General features: G+C 39.3%; 1 protein-coding gene across 3 annotated transcripts in view; it reads left to right on the top strand.

Moving 5' to 3' along the window:
- FBLN1 (fibulin 1) overlaps positions 1-15,277 on the top strand; it is an 82,503-nt gene that overhangs the window by 23,360 nt on the left and 43,866 nt on the right. For all 3 annotated transcript variants that reach the window (XM_069806908.1, XM_069806910.1, XM_069806909.1), the window contains exons 3-7: positions 203-338; positions 6,394-6,565; positions 9,084-9,143; positions 11,359-11,460; positions 13,377-13,514. In XM_069806908.1, the coding sequence (XP_069663009.1) occupies positions 203-338; positions 6,394-6,565; positions 9,084-9,143; positions 11,359-11,460; positions 13,377-13,514 (608 nt within the window). The remainder of the gene's footprint in view (positions 1-202; positions 339-6,393; positions 6,566-9,083; positions 9,144-11,358; positions 11,461-13,376; positions 13,515-15,277) is intronic.

Below are 15,277 nucleotides of genomic sequence, written 5' to 3'. Positions count from 1 at the left end.
GACCAGTAGTTAAACTGTATTAAACATATCACCTAGACATTCTGCCTAGTCCTAGAGAATATTTTTACTTTGTAACTAAAATGTGTGCCCACAGTAACCTCTTTCCGTGAGACTAGCACAAATGTTAATTATCAAAACTTGCATTATCTGTTCTTGACCTATATATGACATTCTTCTCCCATTGCTTCCATCCTTTTGTCAGCATGACTCAGGTACAGTGCTGCCGCAGCCAGTTGGAGAAGCAGTACTGTTCAGATGGGATTGAATTTGCCAACGTGCGTGAGGAGTGTGACTCACATATTGGTGAAAATTCTACCTGTGAAGCTGAATACTTCAAGGTGAGACATTAGAGCTACTCCTGTTTGGCTTCAAGAAATGGTATTGACTGTCTAGATTGGTATTAAGGATTGACCCTGAACATCACTGTACTCAGTTTGATGCACATAAACAAGTTTTTCCCATCTACACCTCATGTCTCTGTTAAGGCTGTCCACTTTGTGCTTTTTTGAGAGAAACAGTTCCTTGTTGAGTGAAGCAGACTGTCTTATTACATTTTAGCAGAGGCAGAGGGTAGAATGCAAAAGGGTTGAATGTCTTGAACGGGTAGTTGGCTAGGAAACTACTTTTGCATGAAGAGAAGACATCAATGCTGTAGGAAGGGATGGGTGAGAAACGCAGATGCATTTCAGACTTTGGCTTTCATTAGAGCCTCACGGCCTAACAGCAGACTCAGTGGTTTTCAGTATTGGTGGTCCAAAGGGGTAGGGCTGAAGTTAATCCTCTGAGCGTACTTAAAATTCCAGCTTGTGTATGTGTCCTTAGTTAACATGACTTTGATTTACAATTGAATGGGGACATCTGAAAGCTTGTGATAATAGCATATGATATTAGAATAAAAATGCCTATCATTGGCATCGTTAGTTAATTTGTGCCCTGCCCTCTGCCTTTATTACTGTCTTTGTCTCTCATTTCTTGAAAGGGAGCATATTCATACCACATACCACTCTGCAGAGTGTTTTGGGGAGAAAGTTCCACCAGTAAGATCATGATCTTGACCATGACCCGGTCATGAACAGCTCTGGTCCTGTTACGGATTTCTTTCGGTGGTGATGAAAATAGAGTGATTTTAATTCTTCCCATTGCTCAAAGATGCTGAATGTTTTGGTTCATTCAGTTAAAAAATCTACTCTATAGAAGATGGCAGACAATGTCTGATTCACAAGTTTCATATTTCTTCAAAATGCTTGCTTGATTGTGTTCCCGGCAGTAGGATGCTGCTGATGCCAGGGCTGTGAAGTAATCCACGTTCTCGCTGTGAGTAGAAGAAACGTAACACATGCTGATGAGGCTGGCATTGTTGGGTTGTCACAAACTTGTCTGCATGTGTAGTGTGATTTTGTCCCATGGTGGAGCATGTCCCCCAGAGAGGACATATGTTACCTGTTGACCACGTCCAGGGTATGCCCTGTTCCTAGCACAGAGATTCCTCTGTGCAGCCTTTACCATTAGGAAGCCTGTCCACCGCAGTCTGAATGTAGCATGAAAAAATACTTAGCCCTCTGTGTCAGTACTTTTGAAGGGCTATGAACAGATGAACAAGGACTGGGATGGCGAGTACTCTGCAGATTCAAGCGCTTGCTACCAGAGACAGGTTTATAATAGCGGCACTGTTTTAAACACATGCCATGAGACAACTCTAAAACAGAACACAACTGTTCAAGGAAACCCACTTCCATCAGTTGACTGATGCTTCCCTATGTGGGCTTGTCAGCATGAGGAAGAAGAGTTAATGATTTTGCTTTTTAAAATGGCCAGACTTCTTTAAAGATGGCAGGTTTTCATGGTGACAGCTGTATTATTAAACAAAATGGCCTGGGCTCATGTCACATAACTGACATCTTTCCTTTGCAAAACACAGTGCATGAGGGCTGTTGGGAACACTCGCTGGCCTGTCCTAACCTCCAAATATGCTTCAGCATTGTCTGAGAGGATGTTAGTTGCCAGTAGAGCTTGCTAATATTTAAACATTACGGATGATTGTGGGACAATGCCTGAGCCCATATTCTGTCCCTGTTTAATTTACTGGTATAAACGTAGTCAGTGTTATTTAATCTTTGTGCGCCATGTTCTGCCCCCCCCCCCCCCCCCCCCCCCGTAGGAATATCCTAAATAATAACTGTACTGAGTTAGCTGTAGGAGTATCTTTGTAGATAACCTCTTTGATCCATGATGGACATAAATGATTTATGATCTACTATCAGTGAACAATTCATCATTTTGTTTGTTGAATACATTTTGAATCTGATGACCTTGAGACATACATGTATCTCGCAATTGTGCCCTGCTGTGGTAAACAAACTTCTTAATTCACACCAAGCCCATCTCACATGGGCTTGAATCTCATTTTGCCTGAGTTGGTCTGTTCTTGTTTAGTTTAGGTAGCATAGGAAATCTCTTGGATCTTCTTTGTCTCCTTCAAGGAAGGAGAAAGACTGATTTAGTAATTCAGTTAGTAGGATTAATCGCAGCACTTTGCAGCAAATGAGGCAGCTAATCTTTCTTTTGAATCCAAAACTTGCAATTGGAAAGAAGATAAAAAGACCATATTTTGAAAACACTTGCCTCAGCTTTTACACTTAAAGGCAATAGGCATAGGTAATGATGGGCATAATTTTACTCCTCCGTTTTTTTGGAAGCATAGCTTTTCTTGCCTTGAAAAAAAGGATGCAAAATTAATATTTAAAATCTTCATCAAAAGACAGTGATCAATTTCCAGATTTGTTGCCGATACGGGGGATGTAGAAATGGTTTTATGAAAGTTTCCACCACAACAGCCCTGGAGAAAGGAGTGAACCTTCTAGCAATTTGACCTTCTTTAAGGTGCTCGGACATTTTCCCCAGAATTTGTCATAGGTACTTTCTTTTTCCAAAGATCGAGATACGGCCTTATCTCCCCAGTTTTGTCAAGAATACTTTGGTTGTGTGTATCAGGTGAGAGCAAAAGTTTTATTGCTTTAGACTGTTGAACATATTTTCTATTTTTGTTCAAATCTTAGAAAGTTCTGAAAAATTCCGCTGAGTTACTTGTATTTTTTTGTCTGTTTTTCATAGCATCTACTAGTTAGTCTGGATTTCAGCAAGTGAGAGACCTCTTGTGGACAGATACACAAAAGCAATGTTAATACATGGTTCACCCTTCCAGATCTGGTAATTTATATGGTGACATAAAGAATAAGGAACTGTTAGAAAATTTAACTAATTAAGAGAGCTTATTGATGAAAGCAATTTCAGATTCTTCCTAATCACACCAAAAATAAATCTTGAAACTTCTCACATGTAACTATTTATTCCTTTTTTCCTTCCATCTTTATTCCTTTCTGTGAGAAGGCCAGGTATAAGAGCAGTCAAAGGATCGTAGGACTTCAAGTAGGACACAGCTTTGTATCCAAACATGAAGATCAAGGCATGGCTTTGAAGCTGCATGGCCTTTTGCTAATAACGGGGGAAAGGCAAAGGAAAAAATGTTTGAGATTATTATTGGGATCACTTAAGAAGGAAAGGCTTACAGGCAGTGAAAGTGTGTAATAACAACTCGATTGTTATATTGTACTATCCCTGAAGGCAGTGATGGTTCTAGCAAATGGGTGAATGGTCATTGCAACGTGCCTCTGGGCAGCTGGCAATCTTTCGAAAATGGCTGCAAACACATCAAGAACTGAACTAATATGGAGTCTAGACTGCACTCCGGACTAAAGGATTAAAGTCTTTCAGAATAGACTAACAACCCTGAAAAAATTAGTGTGGAAAAGGAAGTGTTGAGATTAATCTTACCAGGATAGTGATAGTTATAATGACATACTGCTTTGTGTCTCAGAATACCAGAGTGCTCCATGAACATGAGTTAAACTAGCCTTATCACTGCTATATTACTACCATTCCACAGTGAGAGAACTGAAAGAAAAAGTGACTTTCCCAGTTCACAGGTGAGAGATGTGGAGGTGTATGTGAGTCTACAGAGTCCTGGCTGTGCTCTGAGCACAAGGCCATTCATCAGCTTCTCCATCTTTTTTCTTTAGTTGAACAGGAAATGTTAGCCTTTAGGACTGCCAGTGCAGAATCTTCTAGGGTCAATATTAAAAGCCAGTTACCATAAACATCAGTTAAGAAAACGTTTGACACTTTCCATCTCTGGATCTTTTTGGCTGTGGTATAGCAACATAAATTATTATCATTATCAAGATGTTAAATCAAGATACATCATGCACAGTTAGAATAAATACAGGTTGGAACAAATGGTTCCAACAATTATGTTAAATGAGGATACAGTTTCTTATAGACTTTGCAAGATTTGGCAAGTTCTGTACTTGAAGATTTACATTAGCTGGAGACAGAGGTCTTTCAAGTGGTGGCTCAACCTGGAAGAAATAAAGAACATAAGGTTATTCAACACTTCAAGAATGGCAATTAATGATTGCTCTTTATGAAAAAATCCAGAGAAACTCTATAACTCCGAAACTGAGAGTTGTGTGACAAGACAAAGAAACAGATTGAGTCAATTCATATAACTAACAGTAGAAGCCAGTGAGGATATCCAGAAGTATATAATGTCAAAATTTGGCAAGGCATCAGCTGTATTCAGTAACTTAAATAAGATTTGGTTATCAAAAATATGCAAGCTTAAGTCAAACAAAAAATCTTCAGCTCAGTTTTCATTTCTGTCTTCTAATTTATGGTTGTGAAAATTGGAAATCCAACAACATTATAGACAGATGTTAAAAACTTTGAGAAGAATGCCTCAGGAAAATGTTAGACGTGTTAGAATAAATATTCAGAAATGTTGCAATTCTTGGAAGAGATCATCAAGTATTTATTTCTAAAGTTATCCAGAAAAGCAAGAAAAGATGGAAATACCCCAGACATATTAGTGATGAAACCAGAGCATCTGCCACTGGATGAAAGTAGTTGGAGAACCGAGTAAAAAAAGTGGGTAGTGAGGAACCATCCTACCAAACAGTAGTTAATAAAGGAAAACATGTACCTTAATGTTATGGTGGGCATGAGAACAACACCCCAGCACTGGCCAGGAGGGAATAGTTCTTGCCATACAGCATTCTGCAGCAGGGAAAGGATTCAGCTGTGTATTTAAAGGCAAAGTACAGAATAGCATGCTTACATACTTCAAAATGCTGTAAAGTAAAAAATACTGAAGAAACAAGGAAAAAAGATTTTATTTTACTTTCATGCTGCTATAGGTTTTAAAAGAGCCTTTCACTGCCTTGCAGAGAGAGAAACATATATAATACCTTATAAGGGAAAACTTAGAATATAGGCAGGGTATACATCTCAGAGTAATGAAAGAAATGTAATAGTTGCCTTCTTTTCAATAGGTGTGGTGCTTAAAGCACCGAATTACAGAATTACAGAAATTTAGTTCCATGTTTAGTTATTTTACATTCCATCTGCTCTGTTTAATGGCACAGGCTATTTTCTTCAAGCAAAAAAGCATCTTGAAGTATAGTGAAATTAACAATAAAAGCTTAAATCTGCTTTTACATGACAGTAGCAATTGGCAGACACCAGTTCCAGAGAACCAAACATCTTTGCTGCTTTCTAACAGCAAGGAAGAAAAATGAATAATCAGCAGTGTCCCCTTAAGTTAAAAGAAAAAGAAACCTCCATGGGATTAACTTGTCCTGTGTTCACTTCTGCGATGTATTCCGGGGCGTAGTTCAGCAGGTCTGGAAGAGGTAGATCATGTTTTGTTGCTGGAAGCCATGTCAGGACTGTGATGCTTTTAGATAATGTTTGACTCTGTAGTCTGTTTTTCAGAGCAGAAGAGCTTCTCTTTATGACCTGTTAACACTAACCTTGGATGAATCATGCTTGTTTGCTTGTTTGTCTGTTAGTTCAGACAGGTGTATTTTTTTCTGGGAGGTTGAGTAAGCAGTTTATAATTAAACTGAGTTATGCACTTTATTGATCGTGTCCCATTTTAATTGAACGGGACACAAAAGGGAAGCAGAGATGTTAAGAGTTCCCACTGTTCACTAGTATTTGAAATTGGGCTATGCAGGCAGGGAGCAGTGAAATTCCATATACATATGTGGACCATTCTGGTCCTTCACATCACCTTGCACACACATTCACACATACACAGTATTTGTGAGAACTGGATCCAGGCTCTGTGCTTGGCTCTATGTAGGCCAGATGCAGAGCTCATGGAATTCAACTACAATTAAAATGTCTGAGCCTAACTATACCAGGAGTTCTTAAAGAGTTTGCATAAAATTTTCCATCAGTTTGCCAAGGTGAGGTAACGCTATTGACACTACTGACAAAATTTGCATTGATTTGTTCAGAGCTAGGATTTGACTTTTTTTTTTTTTTTAACAGATATGTTGTTACTGTTGTTTGCTGGGAAAGGCTGCCCAAATTCAAGGACAGAGTTGTGAATCCAACCCGAAGATAGGATACCAGTGTGGAATTGTCTTCAGAGCTTGCTGTTTGAAGGGTCAAGAAGGCATTGATGTGTCCATCAGTGATGATGCTCCTAAAAAGGAGCAAGGTATTTTATGTTGCAATATAAGAGTGAGACACAAAATGATATGCGGTACAATGAGTGCTTGTACTTTAAATTATTTCTGTTGGAATTCCTCTAACTTGAGATCTCCTCTGAGTAATTTAATGATGCATGTTTTGGAACTCATTTTTTTGAATAGTAATAGCTGAGACATTGTGTGCAGGAGGCTGAAAGAGCTGGAAAGTGGTCACTCAATTCCTGGTGTCAGAACTTAACTGTAAGACAGGTTATTTTGGCCACTAATCATCTTATCTTGGTAACTGAGTATAAGCTATTAATTTTTAATAGTATTTTGCCCACTGATAAATTCTTAATTAAAAAGAAATTCGACAACTGATGCTTTTAATTGGATTTAAAATGGCCTTTGCCAGCTTGGCAGAATCCGGATACTGCCTTTTGTGTGAGAGGCAAATGCCCACAAACTGGGGGCATTTGAAATGTCTGGACTGTCTGGGAGAACTGAACATTTCTGGGAAATGTGGTATCAGCATTTCTTTTGTCATTTTCAAAAGAGAGGGGCGTCTAGATGGCAGCAGCTCCTGACACCCTTCTCCACACCTAGTCCACAGTGCTGAAGAGAGTGAGTGAGTGTGGACATACTGACCCTTACAGACCTGGGTTTGGGGTTTTTTTGCCTTTTTCACTTAGCAGGCAGACCTGAAAGTGCAGAAAAGTCATGCTGTATAGTGTTGCCTCCCTTGTGGGCAGTTGAGCACTGAAAACAAGCAGTCTGGCTTGCAGATCACCAGTGGCAGATTTTGGGAGACCTCATCTTAATCAATGACTTAAACCCAAACCCCACCACAAAAGCTTGCATTGGTCTGCTTGAGCCAGTGTGTTATCAGACCTGTTTCAGGTTTTTCAAACCTGTCTTATGTCAGTGTACACACATACCCAGTAACATTTAGAACAACCCTGCCAGTTTCTTTGTGTACTGCTGTCTCAGCAGGGGAATTCCCCTTGTCCATTAGCACTGGCTGAAGTGACTGGACTGGTAGATACCTTGTACTTGGACCACTCTGCTAATAACAAAACATCACAGACTCAAGAGTACCTGCATGACATGAGAAATATACCAACACCTGAAATTGTGAGCACGACTCCATAATTGCGAGCACAGCGTACAGTATTTCCCCACTTACCCTTGTGGGCAAGTGGCACCCATAACAACCATTATGCATATGGTTAGTATTGTTATTATGGCACACATACTAACCATTATGCGTTGCAAAGATAGGTCTACGTCAACAAGCAGGGCAGGACAATGTTCTTATCATTAAACTAAGAAACAAGCAGGTGGTTGAATGTATGCCAGATATCCCTATTGACAATAAAAATTGCTTGTAGAAAGGCAGAGCAGGCAACATGAATAGACACCTTTGTTAGTCATGAAGGGGAGATCAGTCTCCATTTTTTAAGGCAGCTTCTTGGACTAGCACCTTGTGTTTGCGTTGTGCAATAGCAAGGCATGCAAGGCATTCTGCTGCACAGGGTGGGGCAAGCTAACTCCCTGTATGACACTTTCTTAGTCATGTAAAGAGTAATGTCTGGTACTGTGTCCCCAGAGACCTCTATAAAATCAGATCAGACTGGGGCAAACTGATTTCATTAGCTTCTGTGTGACCAAAATGTACCCCTATGGCTTGAGGACTCAATGTACCAACCCAGCCTTGTGCCACTGCACAAAAACTTGCTTTCACTTCCGTGATATATTATTTGCTTGTAAGTGACTGCTGGTTGAATAGGCTTATGGACAATCACTGAAATGAGACTAAGCTTCCTATTCAATAACCAGAGTATTTTGAGATTGTGTTTTTACACAGCTCACTACCAACCTACCATTTCCCCTGTGTCCAAAGTGGCAGGATTGGAGGAAGTCCATTAGCTAGTCCTTTGGGCAAGCAATGGGTTCAGGCAGTGGATTTACTCAGCTCTTTTATGTCCTCTGTGTGGAGAGAAGGAACTCTCAGGACACATGGACATAGAAGTACCGCTCATCAGAGCTCTCAGAATTAAGGTATATGAAGTACATTTGAAAGAATGCTGTAAGTAGGTGCCCAAAAGTTGGGTGTGGAGTTCTTTTTGGAATGAAGTCTAAATAACTGAGGTTAATCTGATTTTCATTAAAGCTGTGAGTACCCCAAGCTACTATAAAGTCAGTGGAAGCCAAGCATGCCTCAACAACATGTCTTATGAAAATGAGGTTAAGCTCTGGTTAAAAGCCTAATGTTAAGAACCTGCATTTGAAAATCTCAACCCATATGTAATCTATGATCACAGTGTGATTTTCCTATTGAATCAGCCAGATGGAAAATGCCCCATGGCTGTGTGCATTTGAATGTCAAATTTAAGTGTGAAATAGCTGTAAAATATGTAAATAATGCTCTTTAATTTTGTCCTGGTTTATCCAGAACCCTGGTCTGAGTCCTGTCCCAAGCAGGCAGCCTTTTACTGTGAGAAGAAAAGTGCTTTCTCCTCTAATGCCTATCTCTCCTCTTTTTAGTTGAAATTTCAAAAGAGGAACTAGACCAAGAAGATCCTTATCTGCATGATGGCTGCAGAGGTAAGTCAGGTAACTAGTCCTGTTAGCTAGCTCTTTTGTGATTGTCTCCAATAAAAGTGAAGCAAACTTAGATCTAGAGATTAGCCAAAACCTTTAGCCTAGGCTAGTTATGGGTAAAAATAACAGAATGAAGATCTGTTCTAAGAAATAGCAGGCCATTATGTGATGCCTCAAAAGTTCTTAAATACAAGGCATTGTCTCCCGTAGTGGAGTTCATCTTATCCAACTGAAGCTTAGACTATACATTTAAATTTATTTAACTACTAGTGGGTAATACCTCAGAGGTGTTACCCATTGAACCTGTGGAGTACTCTGGATTCTTCAGAACATGGGGATCCTATATTAAATATGTGCATTCTTTTATTCTCCTCTTGGGATCATCAGGGTGATTGCATATGAAATGAAACTTGTTTCCTTTTGAGATGCATCACCTGAAAAAAAGGAAGAAAAGCGGCTATTGTCCTCATTAGTCAGGCTGTTCTGCCTCCTGGGAAGAATGTGTTATTGGGATATTGTTCTGCTAAGTATTCTGATTTATTGCTTGTCACATGCAATTTACATGTCTATAAACTTAAAACAGCGGTGATTTATTATTTTCTACAAGCATTTCAGAACTAAGTAACATATTTAGGATAAAATCAATTTAATAGACTTATATTCCAGTTGAGAGATGATTTACTGTGCTGCATGTTGTATAGCTATTACACTCAAGAGAGAATGGAAATGTCTACTAGGTCATTAGCTAGTCAAAGCCAACCCTGGCTCTCCTCTTTGTCTCCAGCTGCTAATTACAAGAGATGACATAGAAAAATGTGTTATATATTTTCCTAGCATTATTTCTTTATGTAATCAGTTGTTGCATTTGTCAGTTGATCAGCTGCCTGCAAGAGATGAATTGGTATGACTAATTACAAATTAGAGTTTCTGTCTCCAGTATATTTTCTGATAAACTTGGCATGCCAGAATTACTTGTGATTTTCCAAACTTCACCAGGGGAAACAAATTTCCTAGGCAGAGGAACTTCTAGCAGTTTGTTTTGGAGCACCTTCATGCTATATAAGGAAATTAATTCCGTTCTTTCAACACCTCCACGATAGGTTTTATTGTGGCTGGCAGGAGCTCTCAGTATTAGCAGAGGTTCAGAAAGTGGTAGCTGTCCATCTCAACCACAAGACTGTGGTTCTTCTAATGTCATTGCCTTTGCCAGTACTGTGTACAGACCTAATTTTCTGTAGTGTATTAATGGCCCTGTCCTCATTAGAAATTGTTGCAAATTAAAAAATAATTTTCATTCACTCAAAAGTTTAAAGTATTATAGCTGCATTTGCCCACATTGGTTGTGCTTATCCCAAACCTTTTGTTTAATGCCTATTCAGCTATTCTGAAAAATGGAAGAAGACAGGTTCTATTTGTACTAAGAATATCAGTACTCTTACAACAAGTAGTTGGAAGTATATAACCTTTTCTCTATTGTGAGAATATGAAATGTTTTTAATATTAATTTATTTCTTAACAAGATCAGAAGAAGTAAGTTTTCTTAATGATGAGCCAAATTTTGTGTAAATTTCCTATAGTATTCTCTCTTTCTGTCTGCCAGAATAACCCCAGCTCTCTTTCACATCCTTTGTGACTCCTGCACACATCTCACTAGGTCCTTAGTACCCCAGTAGTAAGTCTTGGTTCCTTTAGGTTCTCTGAAGCCTTTGTCACCCACAATACCCTCTTCTCCCTTTCATGTTTCCTGCCTGCTGAGTAGGCAAAGAGCATGTGCTATAGCTAATGCAGGAGTATTGTCCTAATAATGATGGGCTAAAAATAAAGCCTAATGCAGCTAATAGTGAAAACGTTTCATTAGCTTATGGTGATGGATCTTGTCTTCCTTATTTTACAGTAATCACCATATAAAGTTTTAACTTGCCAGCCAAAACCTTAGGAGGTGTCTGAGCTCATCAGCATTTTCCCTTCAACTTCTAGCAATGATGGGCCATGAGCGATGCCTTAATTTAGTTCCTTCTTGTATTCATTTTTAGAACTAAAAGAATCCAGTGATTACAAACGCTTCATTCAGTGTTCAGCCCTTTCCTTCTTTTGTATATGTGTGTGTTCAGTTATCTACTTTTCTAAATAAATCAGCAAGCATCGTGTAAATTAATGGTTTGTTTCAGTTCCTGTGAAGAGCCTCTTACATATCAGACTTCTTAAAATATCCAATTAGGTGGTGGGCCCTGCTCTCAGCAGTGCAGAGACACAGGATCCAGTTACGTCTGCTCCTGCTTTGTTGGGTATCAGCTTCAACCAGATGGTGTCAACTGTGAAGGTAAAAGAAATAAAACTATTGCCTCGATTATCAACATCATTGCTTTAAAACCGCAGGAATAGATAAAAAAAGATCCAGACAGAAGAGATCAGAATATGCTTATGCCAGCTGGGGAAAGAGGTGAGATCGTTAAAAGTTGATTTAAATGGAGTGTTAGAATGAGAGTTGTGGGAAGATGGAGTTAAGAAAGAATCAGTAGAAGAGACAGAGCATTTAGAGTGGAGAAGAGTCAGAAGATCTTGAATTTATTGTTGTGCATAAAACCAAAATAAAATACATGTTCTCTTTTACAATAGTAGATAGTAAGCGATAAGGCAGATGAAATAGAGTAGGATTCCTCAGCTTATAAGGACAGGACTGTCATGGTTTAACCCCAGCCAGCAGCTAAGCACCATGCAGCCACTCACTCATCTCCCTCACAGTGGGATGGGGGAGAGAATCAGAAGAGTAAAAGTAAGAAAATTCATGGGTTGAGATAAAGACAGTTTAATAGGTAAAGCAAAAGCAATGCACGCAAGCAAAGCAAAACAAGGAGTTCATTCATCACTTCCCGTGGGCAGGCAGGTGTTCAGCCATCTTCAGGACAGCAGGGCTCCAGCATGTGTAATGGTTACTTGGGAAGACAAACGCTATCAGTCCGAACATCCCCCCCCTTCCTTCTTCTTCCCCTAGCTTTATATGCTGAGTGCGACGTCCTATGGTCTGGAATATCCTTTGGGTCAGTTGGGGTCAGCTGTCCCAGCTGTCTCCTCTCCCAGCTTGTGCACCCCCAGCCTTCTCGCTGGTGGGGTGGTGAGAGAAGCAGAAAAGGCCTTGACTCTGTGTAAGCCCTGCTCAGCACTAACAAAAACATCTTGGCGTTATCAACACTGTTTTCAGCACAAATCCAAAACATAGCCCCATACTAGCTACTATGAAGAAAATTAACTCTACACCAGCCAAGACCAGCACAACAACTGACAGAAAGGATGAAAGTTTTGGCTAGTGTGAGTGGTATGGGAATAGTCAAGGAGGAAGAATTGTTAAGTTTCTCTCAGAAGAAGAACTAAAGGGACATAAAATGAAATGGGCTGGGATAGAGCTCATCGCACTTGACTTCAGACATGTGCAATGTAGACATTTGCTTCTGAGCTAGTCAGTTTAGACTCCTTTTGTTGCTAACTGAGAGAAACAAGCACTTCCAGGGCACAGTTCATCTTGCCTGTTCTGTAGCTATTCTAGGATAAAAAGCGTTACTCGTCGGGAGTGCCTTTTTTTGTCATTGACTGAAGAGGGAGTCTAGTTAAGTAGCTCAGATACAAACTTCAGAATATAAAAAAGATATTGATGATTGGTCAGATTAACACTAACCTAGTGTGAAATATAAAAAGGAAGAACTTTTGCATTTGATACACGTGGATGCCAAATTTTCTTATGCATTCAAAGAGAAAATGAAAAAATTCACAAAAGAAATGTCTACCAGTAACTATTAAGTAGAAGGTTGCAGTCTGTGGCTCGGGGAGTCCCTAAGCCATATGTTGATGGGAGGCAGCGCAAGGGAAGGATTTCTGAAAGTTTGCCTCATTCATATAGTCACTATAATCTGCTACTGGGCTGAATCAGATGAAGTTGGCCCTTTGCTCTCACTCAGTACAACTTCCTCCTCTTTCTTAAGTACAGTGAATCAGCAGTCATAAGTGCTGTTACCAGCGGGGTCAAAATGTCTTTACTGGCTCACGCTCTGACAACAGAGATGAGTAGCCATGTTGTGGGTGTGTGAGTGTGAGGCCAAATCCACACCATTCTTTGTATCCTGATGCTCAAAGTAATGACTGGTTGGAGGTGTGCCCACAGCTAGCCTTTGACCTCATCTCTTCCCAGGGATTTCATGTTTCCTATTTACTTACTTTTTTTTTTAATCGTTTTGCATATTCTAGATATTAATGAGTGTATCACTGGGACACACAGCTGTGGGATTGGACAGACCTGTGTCAATACATTAGGATCCTTTCGCTGTCAGCGGGACACGAGCTGCGGAACTGGTTACGAACTAACAGATGACAGTCGTTGCAAAGGTACGTCTTGTGCAGAGAAACTGAAATCTTCCAGACGTAAGAAAAAAAATAAGTACATCATCATGTCATGTTCTTTTACTTTTGGTAAATACACATGTAAGCTGTAGTTACACAGGGACACTCAGACAGTGCTAGTTTTCCTGGGACAAAGATTTTCCACCTGTCACCTTGCAGATACCAGATCAGGCTGTCTGTGGACTACAACAAAGACTTCCAGGAGAGATAACTACATTTATTTTACACTGACAATTTGTGTTGCATGACAGGAGCTGGCCTGGGAACTGAAACAGTTGATTTTGAAGGCCCAGCATTCAGACCACACGCATTTTTCTGGTGTTTACTTCTGGCTAGCTCTAGTCTGGTCCTGTGAATTGGTTGCTCATTAGTGAACGGAGTGCCTAAATCCTGCTCCTGGAGCATACTTAATGGTTTAGTTTCACCTGAAAGAATCAAGTTTGCACACTTCGGAGTGTGAAATGAAGTGTGGCAAGTGGAGTGACTAGGTGATTCAATTTGAAAATGCTAAGGTAGATGCATCTTTTTAAAAAAGTAAGCCTTTATCCTCAGGAGGCTTAAATTTGTTACAAAGGGATTAATTTCTTAATCACAACATTCTTAAGGATTAAAAATGAAAAAGAGATAAAAGCACTGTTCTTGACTAGCTATGTTTGAACACAAGGGTAACAGTCTTTTTTTTACTAAAGAAATGACTGATTTCAAGTTGCATCTAGCTCAATGTATGCTGTTATGTGTATCTATAACTTCACCTGACATGCTAACTTCACGGAGATATACATCAGCAGCAAACTCCATTTGATGTGGAATTGGTTTCCACTATGAGAAAGTCTGTTCCCCCTGCGCTTAGAATTGTTTATAAACAGACTAATTTCATTCCACTGAGTAAATTAACTCAGCCAAAATTCTGGGTAGGGTTTTATTGTAGAAACTGATTAGTGATGAATAATATATTGAATAAAACAGCTGATGAACAAACTTCAACGCAAAACCTGCAGAACATACAGATAATGTTTTTCAAAGTATCATGGTCTAACTTTGATCCCTTTGAAGTAAAATTTCTGCTGATTTGAATGACATCAGATTTAGGCCAACAAATAGCTTACCAGCAAGTATTAACAATCTTTCTCTGGTGGAAAAAAAGGAGTACAGACAGTAAATGATGCATGCCATTAATGTTAGAAATTTCTTATCTGGATAAGATATGTTAATAATATTAATTATTAATGTTATGTTAATGGCAATGAGAATAGAAAATGAATAATCTTCATGTATGATTTTTAAATGCCAAGTAAAACAACTGAGTTGTGCAACATGTAGAACCCTGCTGAACACAGTTCGGCATTAACCCATCCTAAACTTAAAAGGGGCTCCACAATCATTACTTAAGTCTCACAAAGCTCTAGGGATAAGCAATTGCATCTGCTGTTGTGTCAGCTGCATAAATGCGAAGGCTGAAGCATCCTATTGCTATAAACTTTCTGTATTTTAATCGCTTTAGGAGATTTCGTCCCATTGCAAGGTGGCAAACATTAAGTTTTTAGTTGCTTTTATGTGGACGGGGTTACATTTGTGAATGAAGCCTCATGAGCCCTTGTTTGCTTTATCTGAACCATAACTTATTCACAAATATTTATTGTCTATTCTGAACTGGAATGGAATATTAAAGTGAGCAGAAATTGTATTTATGTGCATTCTAAAGCACAATAATGCAAGGATATTGCAAGCCTTAATATGGATGAGAATCA

The sequence above is a fragment of the Haliaeetus albicilla genome, chromosome 19, assembly GCF_947461875.1.
Source record: "Haliaeetus albicilla chromosome 19, bHalAlb1.1, whole genome shotgun sequence".
Lineage (NCBI taxonomy): Eukaryota > Metazoa > Chordata > Aves > Accipitriformes > Accipitridae > Haliaeetus > Haliaeetus albicilla.
Note: the sequence above shows the minus strand (reverse complement) of the source record. Positions and strands in the feature narration are given on the sequence as shown.